Here is a 26,778-nt window from a genome sequence, read left to right on the forward strand (position 1 = left end):
ATGAAATAAACACTTTTTTAAACCTGGGAGAACAGCTCTCTAAGAATCTCTAGGGTCCTCTAATGCAAATCTGTGGTCAACATCTGCCAGGTGACCACAGAATTGTGCTGAAGGACCTACAAATGCCTAGAGAACTGTTCTCTCTAGGAATCTCTAGGTCCTCAAGCACAACTTCTGTTGGACACTGATCATAAAGTCATGCTGGAGGACCTAGAGATTCACAGAGAGAACATATTAATCAAATCTGCAAAAGTCAAAGCTGCAAATGTGGAGGGATGACTGTAGATATAATGAAATGGATCACAATGCATGGATTAGATTTTTCATGTCTGGTGTACACTTACTAAACTTCTTGTGCACCCTGTGTTACACCTTTCACTGAAACGTTCTGTGCCAGCGATAATTACATTTAGAGATGTAGAGTAACAATATTACATTAATGTATTTTTCTCTATTTACTTATTCTGCTCAATGAATATACAATACCAGTATCTTCTTGACATAAAATGGTCTTATTCATTAGCTGTAAAGTTGACTTAGTTCTTCTGGTTTTCATCAGAGGAATCATATCCTACGTATCATTTCAATGATGCAAAAGGCTTAAGAAATTTTCTATAAATCCTAAACTAGTGTTTTGATCCAAAATCCACTAGGTTCAATGAAAAGATTTCCACTTCTTTTAGCATGCTTTTGGTGCAGTCTAACTCGAGACATTTCCAAACATACTTTATAAAAGAATTAAAAATGGAATTACTATTATGATTTTTTCCCAACCAGATTTTGATGTTTAAATCTCTCATGGGAAACCACCAACAACACACAGTGAAATATTAACAAAAGCATTTCCACCCAATCTTTTGCTTCTCCTCGTTAATTTAATCTGTCGCCATTGTGTCCTTTTTGCTTGGGCTGTGATAAACCAAGCATGGTAATCATCCATTTGGCCTGAAAAAGGAATCCGAGGAACCAGAATCAATTCACACATGTTGAACCCAACCACAATACTGTAGACATGCTGACTTTACAATATAGTCAGGCTTCTAGTTTCCTCTACTTTAATCACTATCTGATGAGCAGAACAATTCCAACTGATTCATATGGACACAATTTAAAACCCAGACTGTAAGAAGGGTGGAAAGAATGTTTCCTTTTTACTCACTTGGCATTCCTGCTCATATTTGTTAGAGTAATGAGCTCAATATGCAGCACAATTTAGATAAAGAATATTGTACCTAGTGCAGAAAAACTCTGAATGAAAAAAACCCACCATAAAAACTAAAGTAAAGCAAGCTATGTACTATATAAATAGAATAAACATCATGGTGGAAAGCATGTTTCAAAATAACACTTCATGAAACAATTATTGTATACAACATACTATAATCAGCTGCTGCTTCAAGAACAGGAAACTAATTTTACTTTGTTGGTGGGTGGGTAAAATGACCTGCATTCTGTGTGTCCATCATACTTTTTGCTGTCACTTGAAGCAGTTAATGGGAATTAGTGCCAAGGGATTAGAAAGCTATCTTATTGCAAATGCAGATATATTCCAAATGTGTGTATCTACACTCAACTAAGCAGCAGCTAAAGAAATCCCCAGCCATGTTTCTTTAAATACACTTATGTCCCATCTCTCTTTTGAAAAGCACCATGGTATTTTTAAATGTAAACAGCCAGAACGAATATGACTGTTTTTTTAAAAATGTTATAGGGAAATATTAAATAAAAATACTTAATGCCAGAAGCCAAATTACATATAGGTTTTGTAAAGCACTCCTCTTAAATTTATATTAAAAGGGCATATAGCTAAGTCTACAAACTAACCATCTGATATATGTAAATGTAAAAAGCTAAGATTAAAGATTCTTTTTGACAGCTTGTTTCTGGTAATACCTCTGTATCCTTCTCATAAGCCCGTGTGAGCTTCTGGGTTTCATTTTCCAATTCTGTAGAATGCACCTTCTCTTTCTCCCAGTAGTGCAGTATATTCTGTAGTTCTTTTTTTAAGGCAGCTATTAAAGATTCTCTATCTGTGCACTTAGACTGCAGATGATTTAACTCTTTGTTGGCATCAGCAAGGTTATTCTGTGTTTCCTACAAGTGACAAATAATAATAATAATAATAATAATAATAATAATAATAATAATAATAGAATAGCTTCATTCAATAGAACATAACTTTTCGTTTCTTTCATAGCTCTGGAAACAAAGGCCTACGTTGATATATACACTTCTAAAAGTCCCTTAAATCAAAACCATTTATTCCAAGAATGAACAACTCCTAAATGTTGAGTCTCCCTTATCCAAAATGCTTGAGACCAGAAGTATTTGGGATTTTTTTCAGGTTTTGGAATATTTGCCTATAGATAATGTGATATCTTGGAAATGAGATCCATGTCTAAACATGAAATTCATTTATATTTTATATACATTGCCTGAATGTAATTTTATACGTGTTTTAATAATTTTGTGCATGAAACAAAGTTTGTGTACACTGAACCATCAGAAAGCTAAAGTGTCACTATCTCAGCCACCCATGTGGACAATTTTGGATTTCAGAGTACAGTCGGTCCACCATATCCACAGGGGTTCCATTTTAGACTCCCCTGCAGATATCAAAACTTGCAGGGCATTAAGTTCCATTATTATCAATGGATATGTGACATACGCATGGCCATGTTGGCACAATGGCACATACGTACCAGCATCAACAATAATAGGGTGGGGCCATCAACGCATGCTCCAATCCACAGATAGCTAGCCCACTGATTCCGAGGGTCAATTGTATTTCAGATTTCAGAATTCTGGATAGGGCAAACTCAGCATGTACTATTACTAGAAATTACACAGTTTATCCTGGAAATTAGAGTACTGTAATGGAAATGTTCCTGTGAAACCTGTTTTTCACCCACTATCCTAGAAACCCAAAGCTTCATACTATTAACACTTTTAGAAAACTTTCTTGATGCTGCCTCTTTCTAAAAGCAGCAAAAGTATTCATCTCCCTAAAACCTGGGGAAGGTTTCCACAAAAATAACCCAGTGCATTTCAAAAATGGGGTAAGGATCTTAGACAACAAATAATTTTTAAAAACACATATATGAAGATAAATAGAGGGCCACTGTTAACACCAATAGCCCAACCACAGTTTGGGGAAATAAAACCTAAAACAAGTGGGAGTGTGATATGATAGCCCTCATATGAAACAACAGGATATACACGTGTTCCCTAAAAGAAAAGACGACTGTCCATTCCCTTTACAAAACTTTTTAAGAAGCTTATACAATAATAAGTACAAGGTGTTGGTTATTACCTTTAAAGCCCTAAATGGCTTGGGTCCAAGCTATCTCAGAGACCGCCTCTTCCCATATAATCCTCACCGCGCTCTCCGGTCCTCTGGGAGGAACTTGTTGCAGCCTCAAAAATTGAGGCTTGCGGCGACCTCCCGGAGGGCTTTTTCTGCTGTCGCCCCCAGGCTCTGGAACGACCTGCCGGATGAGATCCGTCAATTAATATCTTTGGACAGCTTCAAAAAGACTGTCAAGACGGATCTCTTCAGGCAAGCCTTCCCAGACTAAAATATCCCAACCTCAGGATCTCTCCCCTCCTCAGTAATGTCTCCAAAGCCCCCTTTTCTTTTCTTTTCTTTAGAACTGAAGTTGCAGTGGTTTGTTGGTTGGTATTATTTTGTTTAATTTATTGTTGTTTTAATTAGTTATTGTGGTTTTAAATTAGATATGCAGTTCAATAACTTTTTAAGGGGGGAGGGAAATATATTGTTTTTATGCTGTATGTTATTTTAATGTTGTAAAATGCCCGGATTGGTTTGCCACAGGGCGGTATATAAATAAAAAAATATTATTATTATTATTATTATTATTATTATTATTATTATTATTATTATCATAAGCACTGTTTAGTCACAGGAAACAACATTATGAAAACAAGCCCCTCAAACGAGGTTGGCTTAGAGTGGATCCAGAGAAGGACTTGTGGTATTCCACTCATGGAATGATTTTGAGATATTGTGGTGTAGTGGTTTGAGTGCTGGGCTAAGACTTTGGGAGAACAGGGTTAAAATCAGCTATGGAAACCCATTGAGCGACCTTGGGCAAGTCTAGAGTTACCATTTGTTCCGAAAAAGCGGGACAGTCCCAGTTTTGAGGCTTGAGGAAATGTCCCAGCCGGCTGCAGCTGCCTGTCCCAGCTATGATGCTGAGGAAGGGCATTGTGGGACTTGTAGGACCATCCTGGCTGCCCTTTGGGGGTTCTTCCACCTCCAAAAGGATCCCGTAAACTCCCTATCCAGGCAGCGTGAAGCCTCTCCGTTTTTCTTTGCCCTCAGCCTGCAACCTGATGGGAATTTCAGTCTCTTCAGGGAGACGCGCAGGTGCAGTGAGGATTGACTGGCGAGGCCTCTCCTTCTTGGCATGCTTAGCAGGTGGAAGAGCAGCGGAGGTGGGAGTGCTACCAAAATGGTTGCTCTGTAGGAGATGGGCAGTTCCAGCACCACAGTGCAGAGAGTGAGCCCAGCCTTGGCAAGGGCCGAAAGAGGGTGGAGGGGGGCTAGGGAAGAGTCCACAAGAGGGCGGCACTCTGCCCATGCTCATGGGCACCTCTTTCCCCCTCTTGCTCAGCCTGTCCCGATGCCTTCTGCCACTGCTGCCACCACCCTCGCTACACAAGAAGTGTGGGGGAGAGATGTGTGTGTGTGGGAGATGTATATGTTGTGTGTGTGTAATTTGGTGTGTGTGTGTATAACTTGGGAAGTTGGGGGGGAACTTATGAGAGGCCCCGCCTGCCTGTTTTTGGCTTTTAGTTGGTCATGTCCTCTGTTTTTCTTGAATGTCCTACATTTGTCTTACATTTTGTTCTGCATTTTTCTTGGCTTTATGGAAGATAATTATGGCAACCCTAGGCAAATTATACTCTGTCTCAGAGAAAGGCAATGGTAAACCTCCGCTAAACACATCTTGCCAAGAAAATGCCATCATAGGTTCACCATAAGTTGGAAATTTCCCTCTGGGACTGCAACTGATATAACTGCCTAGGCAGCACAGCCACTAGCAATCCTTAGTGGGATCCGGGGGATGTAGTATAAAAAAGTAACCTGCCCAAAGCTCTGGATTTCACTATCCTGACTTCTTCATTACATCCCTGATGACAGCCCTCCAAAGGCAGTCCAGAAGGTTGAAAAGCCCCAGAGAAGGCCATACATTGTGGTATGTGATAGAAAATTATTACTGTCCACACAATGCAGTCTTATGAGCACTGTAGTCTTGTGCATTTCTACTCTGAATTAAGTCCTGTCTAGTACTGTCAAGCTTACTTATAGGTAAGTGTAAACAGTACCGCAGTGGAAGGAGGATCAGTTGAAAACTGAGGATAGACCTTTGTACAAGTAGAAGTGCTTTTCTATTTGCACAGGCACCAGGTCTACAGACTTCAAGGAAATTGGTGAAATGATTTTGATATTCCAGAGATATATTGGCCCCATACAGACAGGCCAAAATAAAGCTGCTTTGGGTCACTTTGAAGGTATGCTGTTTAAATGACGCATGCGTATCAAGAGTCCGGAAGTCGTGCCAAAGCCACGATCCAGTCCTAAGGACTAAAGCACAGTTTTGATGCAGCTTCCGGACTCTTGGGATGCATGCATCATTTAAACAGCATATCTCCAAAGTGACCCAAAGCAGCTTTATTTTGGCCTGTCTGTATGGGGCTATAGATACTTAGAAACAGATATATAGCAGGATTATTAAGGTAAAACTGAAGATAGTATATACTGTGTCTTTAACAGATAAAGTTCCCTACAGTTTCCTTTCTTCCCTTTTCCCTTTTAAAACTAGCAAGACAGCATTCTGACCAGTAAAATATACACCCTCATGCAGCTGTAAATTAATGCTTTTATGCTGGAGTAAACCTATTGAAGTTAATGAAATACCTAAGTAAGCATTCTCAGGATTACAGCTACAATCAAGATGAGACTTATATTAAAGTATATTTACCTTAAGTTCTTGAGTTTGGGTTCTCAGCTGCTGTTGACAAGATTCAAACTCTTTGACCATTTTCTCAGACATAATTGTCATTTTTTTTAGCTAGCAAAAAAAGTAAACAATTGATGACTACACAATATAATCACCTGATTTACAATATAGTTACTGACAGAGTATGCACAGACTATGCTATCCTGTGCATACTGACTTTCCAGGGAGTAAGGCACGGCATCATCTTCAGTTAGGCTACTGCCACACTGCCAAGTTAATGCAGTTTGACATTGATTTAACTGTCATGGCTCCATCCTATGGGATCTGTAGTTTGTTATGGCACCGGAGTTCTCTGACAGAGAAGGCTAAATCTTTCACAAAAAGACAAATCCCTGAATTCCATAGCATTGAGCCAAGGCAGTTAAAGAAATGTCAGCCCTCCATATCCATGGATTCTACATCCATGGATTCCACCATCCACAACTTGAAAATATTTCTCTCCCCCATAAAAAAAAATCCAAATATCATTATGCCATTTTTTATTTAAAAAACACCATTTTAGTATGCCATTGTATAAAATGGGACTTGAGCATTCACAGATTTTGGTACCATGGCGGGGGGAAAGGCTTCAACCAAACTTCAGTGGATACCAAGGACCCACTGTATTTTTATGTTTTACCAATGAGTGGTGCCAAGAAAATTATAAATGGTATTACAGCTGGAAGAATACTTTACCATCCATAAAAACAAGTCAAATTGTAATTTATATACACATCCAAATTATCTTAATAGGCAGATGCAACTTTGGCCTATGTGTAGCTTTTAGCAGATAAATATAGTTTAACAAATTCAAAAAACCTTGTATAAATGGAATGTATAAAAGGGACTTTTTCTATTGAATATACCTTAGAGTGTATCGTTTTTTAAATATCAGAAGGTTTAGTCATTAATTACATTCAAGGGACAAAAAGAAAGTTAGAAGACAGCAGTGCTATCAACAAGGAAAAAAAAAAGAAGGGCATAGAACTACCCCATCTGCATATCATGAGGGTACTCAGTGGTCTCTGGCTCTGTATGACAACTTCAGGGTCGGGCACATGCAGTCCTACTGGGAAGTCTTGTGGCAGGTCATCAGTTGGACCTGCACTGCTTGTGATTTATTTTTCTTGACAGTTCATTCTTCTTGCTGACAGAATACTCTTTCTGCTTTCTTAACAGCCACCCCCTTGGTCTCCCCACTGCTGTCTCTGGCATCGCTTCACAACAAAACATTTTCCGAAGCCAAAGCCTGCTGAGTTGACTTTTCAGTTGCGTTGAAGATCAGGCGACATTCATCCTCGCAAACAAGAATTTGCAGTATCGTGTGCCTAGTCACTCTCTTCTAGGTCTCAGAAGGCTGCTAAACATGTGGGTTGTCAACAGAAGAGACCTTGTAATGGTGGCTGTGTATAAACATGCATTAACACTTTCCCTAGAATAAACTCAGATACCACAAAATGCTTCATTGGAAAATAAAAGATTATACTCTCAAATAATAAGTGTGCTTTAATGTTCTTGATGACCAAATATTTTGTAATAACTTCAGTTAAGCCTTTTAAAAAAATATTCTCCATCCACAATTATTCCAGTTCAATTATGCTTTACTTTTGTCTAATAATAATTATCCATCATGAATTCTTACAAGTAGTTAGTTGCTCAGTGTAGCCTTCTGAATAACACACTGACTAAACATGTTACAACACAGGTAGATGACAAGAAAAAAACCTGTGTAGTAAGTTAACTTAGCAATATACAACAAGTGTATTTCACAGCCCAATTCATCACTGAACTACAGTAATTTTCAAGCTGTGCTTTGCACCTACATATGTGTAATTCTATGCATATCTACACACAACCAGGTCCCTAGCTTACAATATATAAGTATATGCTTGCATTCTCGAGTAGCATCAATCCAGGTCCATCTGTTTGTGTACATAGTAAACTATCCAATCAGCACTGAACTTCAAAAAAGTATTTCTAATCATTATATGACACCTAAAAACCTAATTTAAATATTTCAGTTTTGACAAAGTTAATATACGGTAGCAGGACTACAAACAGCTATGTAAATATGGCCCATTCAAAGCAATGCAACTCCTCAACTTCTAGCATATTTTTCCCATTCTGAACATGCATCTTTATTCATCTGCTCTCAATGCATACTGTATTTAAACATATATTTTTGGGTATCCCACCATGATTTTATATTATGTATTTATGTTAAGACATTACAAAGTAATGGATGAAAGGCATCATGTATTCATATACAGGCACTAAAAATAATTGGCCAGTATAAACAGCACACTGTAAAAAGAACACAGCTAAACAGTTTCCTAAGTTTAAGTGAATTGTGACCATAGGGCAAGCTTAGAGGAAGAACAGTGACAAAAGATTATTTCTTTTTCTTATTTGTGAAGCTGTCAACACAACATTCCCAGAGTTTTGACCTCTGTAACAAGCAAGGAATCTCTACTATTGGGGGCCGAAGGCTATGTATGTGGAGCCAAACAGTGCAAGTGTTACCTCATTAGATGCATCTTCCAGCTTGTTTTGGTAATCTGTCAAGGTATGCCTCAAAGTCTCAAGGACAAGAGTGAAGCTTGGAGGTTTATCTTTGTCCTTGTGAATGCCTGAAGAAAAATACAGAATCAAAACAAAGCCCTCAGAGTTGAACACAGACAGAAAACTTCTCCAACAGCAACACAGATATTTAAATTAGTTGGGCTCCAGTGACAATACAGAATGTTGAACAACCACTGTGTTTTCTCCAAGGCATACTAGCGTTCGGTTCTTGAACATCAAATGAAGCTGAAGAAAATTCTTGCACTTTAGCTGCAGTTCACCACATGAAAATATTAACTCGAATTTTGTTTTCCTACACATCATGCGGCCCATCTCCAGTCATATTTAAAAGGTGTCTGATAACGGAAAGTCTATGCTTTGTTGGAAAAAGACACTCCTCCAAACAAAATAAGCATTTGTTCTTAAATGTACAACATCCATGCCTTTGTCGCTTCATGACCAGCCATATACTGTATTTTGCAAATAAATCTTCTTTCCCACAACTATGCCAAGGAACACAGGACTTCCTATTATGCCTGGGTGCAACTTAAAGCAGTTGAAATCTAACTCCAAAACTTATTTCTTTCCTCATCCTGTATACAAAAACTGAAAACCCAAATTCAATTGCTAATTCAAGCCATTTAAACTCAAGACTGCAGTGTTCATAGTGGCCTTTTCATACACACACCCCAAGCTCAAATTCCAGTATCTCTGCTATTCATAAATACAGTGGCTATGCAAGACTTCTGCCATGGGTTCTTGATCACTCCTCAGCTGGGCCACTAAACAAGCCACTATCTGAAGTTTTGCAACAGCATGCCAAAGTACAGTTCAAGCCTGTGGCCATTTCATTAGAAGCAGTATGTGCGGCTGAGGCAAGTAGCAGCTGAGGAAGAGGAGGAAACCAGACTGTCATGGCCAATTTTCATTCTGAGCTCAGAGTGAGATCAGAATCAGTGTAAACAGAAACTATGTAAAAAGAAATATTCACTGAAGATTACAGAAGGATTTGATAATGGTAATAATGGTAGTGCTGGTGATGGCAGCTTGTCCTTACAGTTGTTTTAAAGAATATTTTAAGGAATTATTTGACCTTCATCTACATGGCTGAACTGCTGTAATATCCAAAAGAGTTGCAAATCCTGGCGTCTTCTCATGTCATACATGAGATTGCCTCATTGGCTTTCCAAAAAATCTAATCCCACACTGAAGTTTGAAAACTGGAATGCAGTTAGCTCCTTTAAAAAATGAATCCCACACTAAATTTCTAAATCTGAAATACTGTTCACTACCAAACTAAAGTTCAAAACCTAAAACGCTGTTACCTCCTATACAAGCAGACATTTATGGGACACCTGTATACCAAAAAATATGCAATACATTATATATCTCACAACAGATTGATACCTTGTATCAATAATTCAACATACATTATATACAATATAGCTCACAATATGTTGATATACAAGAAAATTTTATGATTCGTTAGAATTTTGTGAAGTTTTTTTTTTAGATTCAAGATTTCCTGAGTTTCTTAAAATGAAAGGTGTTCCACATAATAGTTATTAATAGTAATTAAGAGTATTTCTTTATCAGAGAGCCAGTGTGGTGTAGTGATTTGAGTGTTGGACTATGACTCTAGAGACCAGGTTTCAATTCCTAGTTCAACCATGAAATCCACTGGATGACCTTGGGCAAATCACATGCTCTCAGCCTCAGTAGAAGGCAATGGTAAATCTCCTCTGAACAAATCTTGCCAAGAAAATTCCATGACAGGATCACCTTAGGGTCACCATCAGTTGGAAACGGCTTGAAGGCACACAACAATGGCGGGTTACAGACTGCCCGTTTGGGGCGGGCTGCACCCGCCCCTTTCCCCGGGGTATCGGGGCCTCAGTGTTCAGAGCGGCAGCCGCTGAGGCCCAATCCGCTGCTTTTCAGGCTGTAGGGAAGCGGCAAAAGGCCCCTTCCCCGCAGCCTGGAAAGGGGTGTCTTTGAGGCTTCAAGCCCCAAGGACACCCCGCGGCGGCGGAGTGGAATGGTCCGCTGGGCGCAGCCATGTGAAGGCTGTGCCCAGCGGACCAAACCAGGAAGGAGTTCCAAAACGGAGCTCCTTCCTGCTCCGCACTAAGGGCACACTAAGCGCCCTGGTGCGGAGCGAGAACGTCACGTCCACACCGCCCCGTATAGAAGCGGCGCAGTCGTGACATCCTCATGGCGGCAGCTGTGTGGAACGGCCGCCGCCATTTTGTGCGCGCAGAGCGCGCACTGGAGTTAGGGGGTGCGGAAGCACCGCCCCTTTCTAACCCTAGTACGCGCTCTGCGCGTACTTTCTGGCCCGTTTGTAACGGGCCAATGTCTGTTATGACATTGCAAGTTAGATGCAGGACATTGTAACTGTTTTGTATTGTCATGTGCAACCATGGCACTATTCCCACAGTTACAAATGACCCTGAAACCCACCTTTAAAACCAATTGGCAGTCCGCAAGATGACGATTGTTCTGCTGGCAAGCAGGCCACTGTAGGATGACGTGATCAGCCCATTCAAGTGAGGCTGCAAGGACAGAAGTAGGAACACCTGCAGGGACTGACGCAACTCCTCATCACAGCTTTTTTCATAGGTGAGAGGAAGCTGGTCACATCTTCCAGCAGAACAGACTTTCATCACTCCAGATGCTGACTAGCTTAAAGATGGGTTTCAAGGGTTGAACGGGGAGTTAAAACATAACTATGGCCCCATACAGACTGCCAAAATAAAGTTGCTTTGGGACACTTTGGAGGTATGCTGTTTAAATGTTGCATGCATCCTAAGAGTCTAGAAGCTGCGCCAAAGCCACACTCCAGTCCTTAGGACTAGATCATGGCTTTCGTGTGGTTTCTGGATTCTTATGCAACATTTAAACAGCATACCTCCAAAGTGTCCCGAAGTAGCTTTATTGTGGTGGTCTGTATGGGGCCTTAGACTTCATGGCTTTGTGTCTGAGTCAAGATCTCAACCATTATTGTAATTCAGGGCTTTGACTAAATAACAACATTAGTTTTATTCTAGCGCTTTGATTCTAACACTCTGTATAAGGCAGTTTTCACTTTTTTGATACCACGTACTGGAGGTCAGCACACAGCTTGGGTTCACACATGTGAGTGTTCTGTGGTATGACAAGATCAGCAGTATTCATTGGCCTCTTATATGGCACAAAAGAAGGCAGAGCTTAGAAAAGTTACTTTGGGGCTACAACTCACAGAGCATCCATGGTCATGCTAGCTGTGGGATTTTGGAAATTGTAGTACAAAAAAAGTTTCCAGGCTCTGAGTTAGACCTGCATTCCTGTCTCCCCTCCACAGAACCTGCTAATTCAGAAGAATGTACTTCCCCTCCCCACAAAAAAGTTTATTATTATTGTCTAGTTCCTCTTTTGGGAAAATTTACAAGTTGTACAGATACCTCACTTGTTTGTAATCTTCTGAACTGTCAGATACCTAGCATTGTATACAAAGTAGCAAAATTTTGTTACATTGTATGTAAAATACGTCCTCTAATGAAGAGATGAAATTGAAATATTAACTGAGACCAATATTGATAGAGAACTGGAAGCTATCAGAGTCAGATGCGGACTGTGTTTTATGGCTCATGTCTTGTCCTCTGTGATTGTATTTTATGCATAACAATTGCATTTTATCCCTTTATCTCTTTTATCTCTTTTGCTATTCATAGCTGTAGTGCAATCTAAAAGTTTTTACAATTAGAGCTTAATATTGGTTTTTATGATTACTATTGTATTTGCTGGTCAATGACCGAATAAACTTTATTACATTACATTACATTGTCTAGTTATATTTAGCCATACCATATATTAAGGCTGCCTTAAAAACAGCCTTTCCATTATGTCCATATTAAAAGTATACCACTCTGCTGGGTTGACTAACTTAAGCTACCAGGACAGAAATCTAACTTTATTGAGTCTCAAGGCAAATACACTCTTATCTTTAATTTTGCTTTTCTTGTTGACACGGTACAAAAAAGTTGGTTCCATGTAAGTGATGTGGAGAAAGATGATAGAAACAAGAGAATAATCTCAGACTACTTTGATAAAGCATCTTTTCAACATCGCCTCTTTCCCCATGGCCCCAAACAGACAAGCAAATTCCAATCTAAAACTAAAAACAATACACGCACAAAAAGGCATACATTTCGTATCAATAATTATACTGAGGTTTTATTTGTATTATATTAGTTCTTCTCCAAATAGTCTGCCTCCCTTGCCAAAACCTCTCTTTTAACAAAGTTGTTCCAGAATGCTCCGTTCAAAATCCTTATTCCATGTTTTTAACATGCCAAAGAGGAAGTAAGATTCAAGAGAAGGTTCCAGAGGCTACACAATACTTTGTCCTTCTGTCTCCATCCCCCCATCCCACTGCCCGATGCAGGCGGGCTGCATCTCTGAAGTCCTGTATTTCACTATTCCATAAACACTAAATACTTACTTGTATTGTTGTTCATATAGAGCAAAAGCCAAAGTACAAAAAAGAATGGTAAACAGATCCCTAATTTTCTGTGGGAAAGTCCCAGCTTCCAAAATCTTTAAAGGAAATATTTTGGGTGGATTTTCAATATTAAACATACATAACAGCATACACTTCTTACTGAGAATTCCTCCCCCTTCCTTACTATACATTGCTTACTTAACTGTAAAGTACTGCTTGTCTTAAATGTATAGAAAATTCTTCTTGTTACTATTACTTTGATGATTTACAATATAATTCAGCACTTTGCATTGGAATCTGTTTTAGAATTTTAGTTGTTGTTCTGGTGAAGCCTGAGTGGGATTAAAGTCCATAAAACAAAGAGGAAATGCATCTTCTTTTATCTCTCCTCTGGCTAAACTGATGCTATAGGTCAGCTTCTCAGCCAGAACTCCAATCCATACTTTGTCCAACCATTTCAGAGTGAGATTGTGAAGGTGTTTCCACTTTTAGCAATCACTACCAGCTTCCAAACTCGGATTAATATAAACCGTAGCTCTTTTCTGTATGGCACTGAGACAAAAGTGTGAGGTGAAGTCTTCTGTGCCACTTCTGAAATAAGTTATAGTCTACCCACTCACTTTAACATTTAAAAAATAAAACAGACTTTTCAAAACCAGAAGCAAACTCCTATTAACTTCCCATTCTGCTCCATTTTTTGGAAGGATTTTGCCCCGGACCTGATGCACTAGCCCACTTCTACGCTAAAGACAGCCTCTAATATAGTTTACAACAACAAAATATTCAACGAAATTACAATAAGCTTGAGTGTTCTTTGAACAGAATGAATAGATAAACAAAGCCACAGTTAGATAACAGTAAAACACACTCAAAACTTGATGCAACAAAAACAATTCTCAATTGCTAATCTAAAGAACTACAGAAAAGGGGCCACCCTAATGTTGTGTGGGAGGAGCTGCCACCTTAAAAGGCCTGTCTCACACCTGACCAATCATACCTTCCTTACTGGAAGAATTCAGAGCAGGCCCTCAGAAGATGAACAAAAAGTGATGGGCCTTTCCATATCATTATTGTTTAAATAAGTAGCCTTTGTGGCTTGATATACTGTAGGTTGTTTTTTTAAAAAAAGATACAATAACAACTATTTTTGGAATGTGCACTGCCTTCTTTTATTGTTCACCGCTGTGATCCTTGGAATAGCGGTACTGTATATAAATAATTTTTATTATTATTATTATTATTATTATTATTCCTCATTTTTGTGAAAAACAAATACAGTACTTACATGAAGTCAATATATCTGTACCTCTTTAGAGAGTTTGCTGATTTTGCATTTGATAACCCCTTGACTTTCTCTATTCACATCCTTTCTGCCTATATTACAGCAGAAAGCAACAGGGAAAGAAGATCTGCTACACAAAATAATATATTTACAGGGTCTCAAAAACAGATCTCAAGAGAATTAAAAGGAAGGGGGCTCACCAAAAATATCAAGTTTTTGTTTTGTTCTGTTCTGTTCTGTTCTGTTTTAAGGACTGGGTACTCTGCCCTTTCTGCACTTCCTTAAATTTGGCATCATCAATATCAGCACCGCATGACAGACAATGAAGAGAAAGAGGTCACTTTTGTATATCACTTGGGGTAGACTTTATGTTGGCATGGATGTAATGATTACCCCTCAGCTAACTTCAAAGTAACACTGTAAAGAGTGATGTGTTATACTCAGTGTCCTACATAACCTTTTTTGAATAGATGACCTTTAAGTAGCTGAAGGTTGCCTCTGAATTTGGCTCACTTCAGTCAAAAACATCTGTTCCCCTTGTAGGCATACTGTAAGGACTTTTTTCTCAGTTGGATTGAGAGCACAGTCAGAAAGCCCTTTCTTGACCGATCACACACAGCCCGACACTTGTAAATCAAAATTTGGGGCTGACAACAGCAGGTCCGCATCCAGTCACCCCATCTCAGCTAGCAAGGCCACTAGACTGCTGTGAGAACCGCTCTTATCATGTCATCAAATCAAAGCATGTTGAGAAGAGGGAAAACAAGAGGCATCTGCAGAATTCCCACAATGTAGTGACTTTGGAGCACTGACAGATGCATCTGTCATTTTATACCTTCAACTAACCTGCTGTCCACTGGCCTGACACAGTAAAGCTGTCCAAGACAAACTCCAGCTCTCTTGCGTTGTTTTCACACGTCTCTGTTAGGAAGACCTGCCGTTTCTTGGCCTTTGTTAGAAAAAGTGGGAAAGAAGGCAAAAAAGTAAAACTATTACAGGTATTAAGTAAGAGAAAGGCAACTCAGAATCACAGTTCAAACAGGCTAAAAATGAAAAGAAAGAAAACACACAGCTCCATAACTAAGCAAACGGAATTGCCTTAGAACATTTGCTGGGATATCAAGAAGAAAGTGAAGCAGTCCATAAATTATCACCATTCTTTTTCAGTACCATAACATCCAAAATCCACAAAACAGTGATACCATAAATCTGGCAACAAAAATGCATGAGTTTGCAAACTTTCAAAACCTTCATGTTGGACTAAGTCATTGTCTAACAAAAGGGCTGTGACCTCACAAAGGATGGAGACCTTTGGGATCTCAGAAGTAGTACTTTCTTGCATTGCTAATGGAATTCAAATTTTATCTCTTGGACTTTGGAATGTTTTGTTCCAAGAGCCACACGGCCAGAAGGAAGAGGGACCCACTTGCATAGACATTACTCCAAAGAAAAACATACCAACAACACCTTGAGAAAATGCAAACCTGTGACTAACATCATAAATTTATATATTTTTTCTCCTGTATGATTCTTAACACCTTTGCCTGATGAAGAATCCAGTGAAACTTCGAAAGTTTGCATAATGTATTTTGTGCATTTTGGTTAGCCAAATAAAGGTATCATTGTTTTATGGCTTTGGATGTTATTGTAATTTGATATATGGATAACCCTGAATATGTTCTTTTTCAGGTTGCTCCAGTTATCTCCTCTGCACACACACAAAGTCGTACCCAAATAACCTGGTTAGGAAGAAGCTGTGTGTTAGAAAACTGTGTTTTCTCCACTTGTAAGGAAAATGTTTCTGTGCTGTAACGCACATATTTAAAGGATCTCTTTGCCACTGAGAAAGGATAGTGGAAGGTCTGTTTCCCATCTTCTTCCATATCAAATTGTTTTCAGTCAGCTTCCCTGCACATACACAAAGTAGTACCCAAATAACCCAAGGTCAGTACTCCTGAGTCACAGTTTCTTCACAAGTATATTTTGTTTATTGTCAGGAGTAAAAGCAGTTTGATTTGAGGTGCAGCGTAATAGTTTGAATGTTGGATTAGGACACTGGGAGACCAGGGTTCGAATCCCTGCTTAGCCATGGAAACTCATTGGGTGACCTTAGGCAAGTCACACTCTTTCAGCCTTAGAAGGAAGGAAAAGGCAACCCTTTGTTTGGGATGATTTGTCCCCAAAAGATTTGTTCTCTTGCCAAGAAAGCCCCCGCAATACAGCCACCTTAGCGTTACGACAAACAGGAAATTACTAAAAGGAACACAATAACAACATCAGCACCAACAGCAGCAGAAGAAAAGCAGACAGTTCTTTTTCCTTTCTCTATTACAATGCTTCCCCTCCATGACAGGAGTTCATTGTATAGGGCTATAGTATTATATGTAATTTCCCCTTGAAAATGACACAAAACATTCCATGCACAAATGCACACTTGCTCCCAGTCACTTCCACATGCCGAGAGAAAGAACATTAAGGGAGAGACTATGGGGCTTAACAGACAGCCCCGGATCAGGGCCATGGCAACCGCATAACATGCCCCTGATCTGGCCTTTCTGTGGCACAAAAAGAAGCCGCAAAAAGTGGCTCCTTTTCACAGCCTAGCTGCCGCCGCAGTAGCATTTCACTGCTCCTTTGACACAGCACATTTAAACACTGTGCTAATGGAGTGCCGCGACACACACGTCATGCAGTTGGGCATGCGGTGTGACGGCAGCATGGGGGTGGGTGGCATGTGTATGAGCCACTCTGAATTAAAATGTCCCTCCTCCCACAGCTGCTCCAGTTTCAATAAGAGCTCTGTCAGTGTTGGCCCCTAGTTCAGCACCAGCAGAGCTCTTGTTCAACTCAGAGCAGCTTCAGGGGAGGCAACCTGCAAAACTTAAGAGTTGCAGATCCATAGGCTGTCTTTCTACCACTCTTTGCCATATGGTAGTAAATGAAAGAAATGGGACAGGGAACCCCTGTGCATCCTCTTTCATATCCTTCAACTTTCCCAGTTTGGCAGGAACAGTCTCAACTGATTCACTGACATCCCACTTCTTTAGCTGTTTTTAAAACGTCCCAGTTTCTCTTTCCTCGTCCCTTTTCCCCTCCATTTGTCCTTCAGCTTCAAGTGCTTCAAAGTGAGTTCAGAGTGCAAACTCTGGAAAGGAGCAGGCAGGATCTTGCCCTTTCCTGCAGACTCAGGCAAAAACAAATGTCTGCAGCCTCTCCTAGCTTATGTAGGTTTTCTCATTAATAACTTTTGCCATATTGACCATGTTCTGATGTTGTCTAGCCACATGTGTACAGTTTTTATCTGTGAAACGTTGAAGGGTATGCCATTTTTATAGTGACATTTGATCTAACTTTGGTTCCGGTTCTGATTGCCTTCTAAACTTTTGAATGTTCAAAACTTTTGAATGTCCAGGTCTTTTTATGCTTATGAGGTCTGGCTAGGATACAGGATTCTTCTGCTTGGAACATCTTTCTCTTCCTAAAATTGAGCTCTATTATGAGCCAGTAGTGTACTGAGACTGACGAGAAGACAAGCAACATATGTGAATCTCTGCTGTGTTCTCTACTATTCTGTTTAAATATTTTATCAATTTGCTCTACTATTTTAATTTTAATTATATGTTCTGTATATCTACTAATATATTATTCATATACATTTCAGTGTTTGATCCCCAGTAGCTTTTACATGGGCTTCCCCGTGTGATGGTTAGTACTACCCTTCACAAAGAATTGCTACTGCCAATGGAATTCTCATCCCAGGGTTTTCATTTCTAAATCAGCAATATTCCAAAAAGAATTATTAAGATGCCTGTTGTTCTTACAGGATATAAATAGTCTAGAGGGATGAACTGCACACAATTATATCAATATTACTTTGCTAGGCTTGCACAATGCTGGGAAAAGATTGTAAAGCAATGTCACACCAATAAGATAAATATTTTCATGCAGTTATAAGTATTTGGAGTACTAAGTGCTCAAAGCTGTGCAGCAAAAATCTCATTCCATGGAAAGATCTGTGCAAACTGCTCCAGAGCCCAAGCTGAGTGGTTTTTCCTCTCTTCCAGATGTTCTACTTTCAATTCAAAAGGCGTTAGTATATTTATATTTATACTACTGCTCTGCATTTACATGTGCTGTTATTTGCCATTTCTAAGACAAATCTGCCCACTTTGTATTTCCACTTGCAATCAAATTCAGAAGAAAATCTTTAATTTGCCCAGCACTGTTCTCATGGTCAAGCTCAAAGCAGTGGCCTATTTACCTTCCTTGTTTTCCATCTACCATAATTTACTAAGGATTACTCCTATATCTTGGGTAATTTTTCTCCCTCTCTGATAAGTCACTTTCCCTGTATTCTTTTGATTTGGTGAGAGTGGGATTTGAAGTAGCTTTTTAAAAAAACTTGTTAATGTGGATACAAGTGTACTAGGAAGTGGCATTATCCAAGTTTCAGCTCCACCGTCCCTGGCATCTTTGAGTATAGGATGGATTATCTTGACTTTTGTTACAGAGGGATTATTGCCCAATTGTAAAGTACACAGATTACAAACAGAAGGTCCCCAGTTCCAACCTTCCTGTGTTCAGAGCTATTAAGATTTTCAACAATTACTGTATGTCTCTACTGTGTATGCACATAAATATACACAAGTCTGCACATAAATATACACACATACACACATGTATTTACACATACATATATACATTTAATGCTCACATATACTCATGTAGTTTTCATCAAATAGCACATTACCCCTAAATCTCAATAGATGCAGCTATTCACTTAGACGATAGTTGTTGTCATGACAAATCACAACCACTGGCTTCAAAAAAAGAAATATTTAAACAAGTATAGACGTATAAAATCAAAAATTTCAAAAGGTCCTATAGGTCATCAGATCCAATCCCTGCTCGGTGTAAGAAATCCAGCACTGAGCAGGAAGCTGTCCGTCTCCAGCAGGTTGCTGTGCAAAGAGCCCACCACCTCTCTAGGGGTGCATCTGCACTCTAGAAATAATGCAGTTTGACACCACTTTAAGTGCTTTAAGTGCTTGAAATGAGAAAGATTTTGACTGCCATTGACCATTTTTTCAATTGGGTCAGTATTTTGCTTTTTGTTCTTTTTTAACATCTTCAGTGCCCATCTAGAGAGCCAGCGTGAGTAGCCCAGGAATAAGCTGTGTGCAGACTTGCATGTAAGAGACAGTGTGGTGTAGTGATTTGAGCAATGGATTACAACTCTGGAGACCAGGGTTCAGTTCCTTGTTCAAGCATTAAAATCCATTGGGTGATCTTGGGCAAGTCACCTGCTCTCAGCCTCAGAGGTTGGCAAAGGCACACCCCTTCTGAAAACACTTACCAAGAAATCCTTAAGGTACGTTCACTTTAGGGTTGCCATAAGTAAAAAATAATTTGGAGGTGCACAACAACAACAAGTGTCCATCTACCTGTTTCTTAGAAGCTCGGTTTTTGTATGAAAGTATTGTTTCAGCCATGACACATACTTGGGCACAGCTCTCTCTTCCAGCATCATAGAGTTGTGAGGTTAAAATTAGACAGCTGAATTCACTGGCATAAAGGATGGGATACAATATGATTATCAAAAAACAAACAAACAAACAAACAAACAAACTCTGGGCTTACTTCAGCCTGTGATTTGTTACATATGTAAGGGTTTTGCCTGAGGTTGAAATGAAGTTTATCACTTCTAGCAACATCTGGGGAATCTGCAATCCTGTAAACAAGAGCAAGCTTGTTGTCTCTGATGGGTGAATGAACAAATGGCCTAGTGAGTGACCTGTGAATAACCCAAGATAGCCATCGGCAAAGGCATAGCTGGAATTTTCAGAAACACTCAGGAATTCCTTCCTTGTAGAGATAAGATGATATGCCTCGGAAATGATCCTAGAAATGATCCTACACAGGTTTATCCCGAGGTAAATCACACTAGAAGAGAGCCAATCTGGTTAACTGATTAGAATACCAGATTTGTACTGCAGAGAATGAGGTTTAAATCTCCAGTCAACTATAAAGTTCACTAGGTGACACAGCTAATTGTACTCCCTTAGACCAACTTAACTTACAGTGCAATTCTGAAGATAAAACTGGGCAGGAAGAAACCATGCATGACACCCTGGGTTTCTGGAAGATGAGATAAAAAATGGAAATGCAAGCCCTACTGTTTTATTACATTTTACTTCAAGGAGTTTGCATGTTGTTGTATGACTTCAAGTAATTTCTGGTTTATGGCAACCCTAAGGCAGTTATGAAATAACTAGAAAAGATCCTAAAGATTAACGCTATACAACTGAATGCTAAAGTTAGAATCATCCAAGCCATTGTATTTCCCATCTGTTGGTGTAATGTGCCTTTAAACAGAAAAATATTTTGATTGACTGCATGATGACTCACAGCCAACATTTTATATTAGTGGACCAAAAGACTGGTCAGATGTCAACTGACAGCTGGAATGTTTGGTTAGTTGTAAGCTATTGTTGGAGCAACAGGTTATTGCTGTGAGCTACTGTATTTTAGTTTGCAGCTGTGAAACTGACATTGAAGTTGACTGAAAGTCAGAATGGAGTGAGTGTGTGTGTGTGTGCGTGCTATTTTATATTATACATATTATAACTGAAGATAACCTCCAGGACTTTGGATGAATCAATTGTCTGTGATTGCTTCTATTAAGTCTGAAAAGTGGTCAGTGTACTGCCAATATCAATAGCTCTGTGTGTGTGTGTGTGTGTGTTAGTTATACTCTGCTGTGTACATTATTTTGGCTGTAGCTGGGTGATTTTTACCCAGACTGCGCCGAGAGTTGGCCTTCATCTCAGTTTAATATACTGGCCGACACCATCACCATATACGCTTGCAAGAGCTGGACAGTGAAGAAAGTGGATAAAAAGAACATCAATGCTTTTGAGATGTGGTGCTGGAGAAGAGTGCTTAGGATACCGTGGATAGCCAAAAAGAAAAACAAATGGGTCTTAGACCAGATCAAGCCTGAAATCTTCCTGGAAGTCAAGATGACCACATTGACGCTGTCGTACTTTGGCCACATCATTAGAAGGCATTAAAAGGCATGCTGGAAAAGGTTGAGGGAAGTGAAAGGAGAGGAAGAGATGGTTTCCATGACTGAGCAGGGATTTGAACCCTATTCTTCAGAGTCATAGTCCAACATTCAAATCACTACACCACACTAGCTCCATGAGCATGTCTTCCTATTACATGTATTTGTGCAGATCTTGATATTTAAAAAAATATTAATGAGAACACTAAACTAAAGCACCATATTCATTTATCTCAGATTTACAATGGATCTTCATCCTTTGTTGTGATACAAACTCAAAGATCACATAATACTGTACTACACTGTACTGGTGGAACTCTTGGTATGTCCTATGCATGTGTGTGTGTCAATAAACCAAAATTTATGCTTTTTGTCTTTTTTATTGGAATACAATACACACCTAGAATGATCAACTTTGTTTTCCCTCCCTCACCCCCTTCCACTTGCCAAATATAAAAAAATAGCTTCAAACACACGCTGGGACACTGCTGGGGGTACGATTCATAATGAGACCTGGGTGATGTTCTGTAGATTTGAGATACAGTACCATGCTCAAAAATCCATTCCTTAAAGAACAAGCCCACTGATTTAGGTAGCCACTCCTTCCACCAGGATAATACAGTTGTCCCTCCATATTCGCTAGGGTTAGGGGAACAAGACCCCCGTGAATATGGAAAAACTGCAAATAACAAAAACACTGTTTTTACCTGAGAGGACACCTCTCTAGGAATCTCTAGGTCCTCCAGTGCAACTCTGTGGTCAATGTCCAACATACACTGACCATAGAATGGCACTGGAGGAGCTACAAATGGTCTTTCAGTGCAACTTTTAGTTAAAGTTGACCACAGAGTTGCACTGGAGGACCTAGACAGTCCTAGAGAGAACATATTAATGAAATCCGTGAATAATCAAATCCGCAAATATCAAAGCCGCAAATATGGAGGGATGACTGTAGTTCTAAATAAAAGTAAGTAGTTTTTAAAGCCATGTATCCTGTTTGATCTTGAAAGCTAAGCAGGATTAACCTTCATGAATACTTGGACAGGAGACCATCAATGAATACCAGGTGTTGCAGGCTATTTTTCAGAAGAAGGAACTGGCAAAACCACCTGTAGTATTTCTTGCCTAAGAAAAACCTATGAAATTCATGGGGTTACCATAAGTCAACAGGTGACTTGAAGGCAACATACACTCACATATACCAGCTGTAATAATTGAATGGTTATATTGCTGCAAAATTGCACAGACAGGAAGCAACATGAGTCCCAATGCACCATATTCTTTCTAGCCCTCAGAGGCTCTCCACATGAAAATGCTACCCAACAAGGGAAGCCATTTCAATAAAAGCACTGCATGTGAGCCTTATTGTACTATAAAGTTTCCCTAGGCGATCCTCATTCTGTTGCAAAGTGACTTTCAAAGTCAGTAGCTCATTAAACATCTTGCATGCCACCCACTTAAAAAGTAATTTACTTTCCCAATTGGAATCCTTGATTGTTATGCGTTTTTAAAACATCCTGTCCCATTCTAACACAACAGAAAGGAGAGTGACACTTTTAACTAAAGGTTATCCTGTGTAACAATAGCACTGGTGACCTTCAGCACTGCAAACTGATGGAGCTGCTACCCAAGGCTGCAGTGGGCAAACACATCAGTGCCAAAGACAGGTAAGTCTAATACGCCTCCTTAAAACTGCCAACCCAGAATGCCAACAGGAGGCACTAGAGGAGTCAAAGTGGAATAGTAGCACTTTGAGAGTATAGTGTGATAAACATCAATGTATAGTAATACAGATCCAGTCAGGTCCTGCCTTCACAGCATAACTTTACAGTGCCCTACAGAAGCATTTACAGACACACACACACACACACACACACACAACTTTTCCACATCTTGTTGTGTCACAATCTGAAGTTGAATTAATTTAACTGGCATTGTAATGCTTGATGTACAACAAGTTACGTAACTGTGTGAAGTTGCAAAATATTTTTTATTATGGCAGAGCAGTTAAGGAAAAAAAAAAAATGGCACTTGAAACAAACTGGGAATAGTCAATGGAGGTATTTATTTAGGACAGCAGAGGATGGTTTCAGAAGGACAGGAAAGTGGGAAAATCAAATGGGAGCCCTGTGTGTTCTGTCAAGCGTTGTAGATACTCCGCAATATCTTATCTCAAGTCCCCATTTGCCTGTGTTTCATACTGTTCATTAGATTCCCTTTCATACCCATTCAACCACACATATGTTTTCTGGCAACTGGAGCTAGTGTGGTGTAGTGGTTTGAGCATTTGGACTATGGGGATTATTGCATCAGCCCCCCCCCCCCCGATCTGGGCATGGGCTGAGCCTGTGTAAAAACAGATGTTATCGCATAGCTCCTTGCCCAGATCGGAGACATCCTGTACCCGATCCGGACTTCTCCCATATTTTGCAAAGAATGGGACTTCATTGTCACGCCCAGATTGGGAGAAAAAACTGTGTGATAATCTCCTAAGATTCTTGAACATGGGGGTCAAATCCTGCTGGGTTATTTTCGGCAAGTCACAGTCTCTAAGCCTCAGAGGACTGCAATGGCAAACCTCCTCTGAAGAAACTTCCCAAGAAAACCTTCTAATAGGTTTTACTTAAGATCACCATAAATTGGAAACAACTTGAAGGCACATGACAACTCTGCAAACTGAGTTCAAAGTCCAAAAGTAATATACATGTAATTAACTCAGCAGGAGGGAGAGCTGAGGAGAGGGTGAAATCTTGCCCTTCCCAGTAGGCTTAGGCAAAAGCAAACTGCAGCAGCCTTCCCTGGCTTGTGTGCTCTTCCTTATTAATAACTTTTCTAATCCTGAATTTCTAACAATCCTGATCTCACTCTGATGTTGCTTGGCCACATGTGTCCCAGTTTTCATCTGTGAAATGAACGGTAATGGTAGAGATCTGGACAAAAGTACTAATTTTGAAGGCACTGAGACTGCACTGTCCAGGACTGAATAATCAGACTACCGCTTTATTTTGCACATGTTACTATTATAGCTGCTTCCCCATCGCCAGTGTCCCAATAACATGAACCTAGAAACTGGAAATATAATGTCTTGGGCAACAACTCCCAAAATCCCCCAGACAGCATGATCCACAACACTAACTTTTCCAAATGCTGATAAAAAGGTCCTTGTTCAATACTTCCAGCAAATCAATCATGCAAAAGCAGCATTCTGAACATTATACACCACAGCTCAAAATATGCTACTTTCAACATATTCTAGAAGACAGGATCATAATATTATAAGAATTGTAGGAGGCAGCTCAGTTTTACTGAGTCTTTATTTATGAGCTGTTTAAGACTCCTGGAATTTTAAACACTCTATGAAAATAAATTTTAATACTTCCAAGCATAAGACACATTTTTAAGTACAGAGGTGTTTTTTTTTTAATTGGCACATATCATATTCAAATGAATTCAAATGAATTTCCAATGCATTCAAAAAGATAGCACATGAGATTTAGCAAAATTAAGCGATAAAAATACAAGTCCTTGTCTCTTCCTCCATACAGGAGCTGGTTTGCAATGACTGGCAGGTAAAATTATAGCTGCCAGGAACCACACGGTGGCACCACAGAGAGACTTCTGGAACTTCTACCACAGTTAGCAAGTAACTTGCAGTATTCGAAACTTCATATGATGGAGATGGAACAGATAAAGACATCCATTTACAAACTGTCAGCTTGCCAGAAGGCTTACCACATATGTTCGCCCAGAAATTTGAGTAGCTCTTGTGGAAATAACTTTGCTCTGCTCAACCATTTACCACCTTTTAATATGACTGTATTTTTTCATAAAATCATCTTAAGTTCTGAATTCCCATCTTGTATACATAACTACAGTTGGCCCTCCCTATCCATGGATTCTTTATCCACTGATTCAACCATCCATGGCTTAAAAATATTCTAAAACTATATAAATTCCAAAAAGCACATTTTGGTTTTACCATTTTATATAAGGGACACCATTTTTCTATACCATTGTATATAATGGGACACAAGCATCCAAGAATTTTGGTATCCATGGGGGTTCTGGAATCAAACCTCAGAGGATACCAATATTCAAAAACAATGCAATCCTTCTCCAATCTGTTTCCTACACACCAAAAATCTACACCAGAAAAGCCAATGCAGAGGGATGATAGGAGTTGCACAACATCTTGACACCCACAAACTGGCTCATTTTTACCTCCACTATCAGACTCAGGAGCCTCTCATTCTAAGCGCCTGCATGCTCTGTGATTAACAATTTAAAACTGCAGCATGGAAAGGAGGAATGGTAATGCTGACTCTCAGCCATAGTATAGCTCCTGATAGATGTTTTTGATTTGTTATTGTTGTTGTAGTGTGTCTTCAAGTAATTTCTGACTTATGGCAACCCTAACATGACCCTATAATGGGATTTTCTTGGCAAGGTTTGCCCTTGCCTTCCTCTGAGGCTAAGAGAGTGTGACTTGCCCAAAGTCAGCCAGTGGGTTTCCATGGATGAGCAGGGATTCAAACCCTGTTTTCCAGAGTTGTTGTCCAATGCTCAGATCACTACACCATGCTGGCTCTCTCTTTTGACTTTGTGTGGCTATAAATATTTCTGTATTTACAGTAAACATAATCTGGTGAAAGGCAATGGAAGCTGCACTCCAACAACATAAGAAGGGCCACACAAGCTTCTCTGCCTAGCCACTCCTGACTAGCAGGCCACATCCCAATCCTGCTAGGACTTCCACTGTTTCTGGCTTGGATTACTATACCTAGAGCTGTTGCACCATTTTCTGAATTCAGGCCTGTAGGTAAAGTTTGAGGACCCATAAATGCCCACATAAGAGTAAAGAGCAGCTTTGGAAACCACAAAGTTGTTATATGGCTTGGATTAAAAATCTGCACTAGACAACTGTCCCTGGTTTACCCATCCCGCCTCTTAATCCTTAGTACATCCTCCTTAGTACTCTCCCAATCCCCTCTCCTAGTTTCCTTTGCACTATTTTATTACATGGGGCATCCTTGATCTTCTGCATTACTTAAAGTGGCTAAATGAGATGTATTCTAGCAGCAATGGTCCAAGTGTGGAGAAAGAAGGAGGCCAGTACTCTCCTTTTCTTACCATCTTTTTTTTAAAAAAGCCATTTGGGCAACACAAGAAAAGCGTGGCAGCATACTGTTATGGCAACTTTTTCTTCTCTGACAAAACTAACAAGTGCTTAAGAGGCCCTCAGAGAATGCTGTAATCACAGTTTTCCTTATTTGCCTTTATGTTGATTAAAGCTACTTAATGAGTTTTAAGCACAACTAAAATGTGTCACTTTGGAAACCAAGAGGAAATTACTTATGTG

The 26,778-nt window shown here is 39.6% G+C and overlaps 1 protein-coding gene across 1 annotated transcript in view; it reads right to left on the reverse strand.

Moving 5' to 3' along the window:
- The window catches only part of CCDC171 (coiled-coil domain containing 171), a 191,982-nt gene that overhangs the window by 127,818 nt on the left and 37,386 nt on the right, over positions 1-26,778 (reverse strand). The window contains 4 exon segments of the mRNA XM_042453977.1: positions 1,894-2,094; positions 6,009-6,098; positions 8,550-8,656; positions 15,200-15,302. Of these exon segments, the coding sequence (XP_042309911.1) occupies positions 1,894-2,094; positions 6,009-6,098; positions 8,550-8,656; positions 15,200-15,302 (501 nt within the window).

The sequence above is a fragment of the Sceloporus undulatus genome, chromosome 2, assembly GCF_019175285.1.
Source record: "Sceloporus undulatus isolate JIND9_A2432 ecotype Alabama chromosome 2, SceUnd_v1.1, whole genome shotgun sequence".
Classification (NCBI taxonomy): domain Eukaryota; kingdom Metazoa; phylum Chordata; class Lepidosauria; order Squamata; family Phrynosomatidae; genus Sceloporus; species Sceloporus undulatus.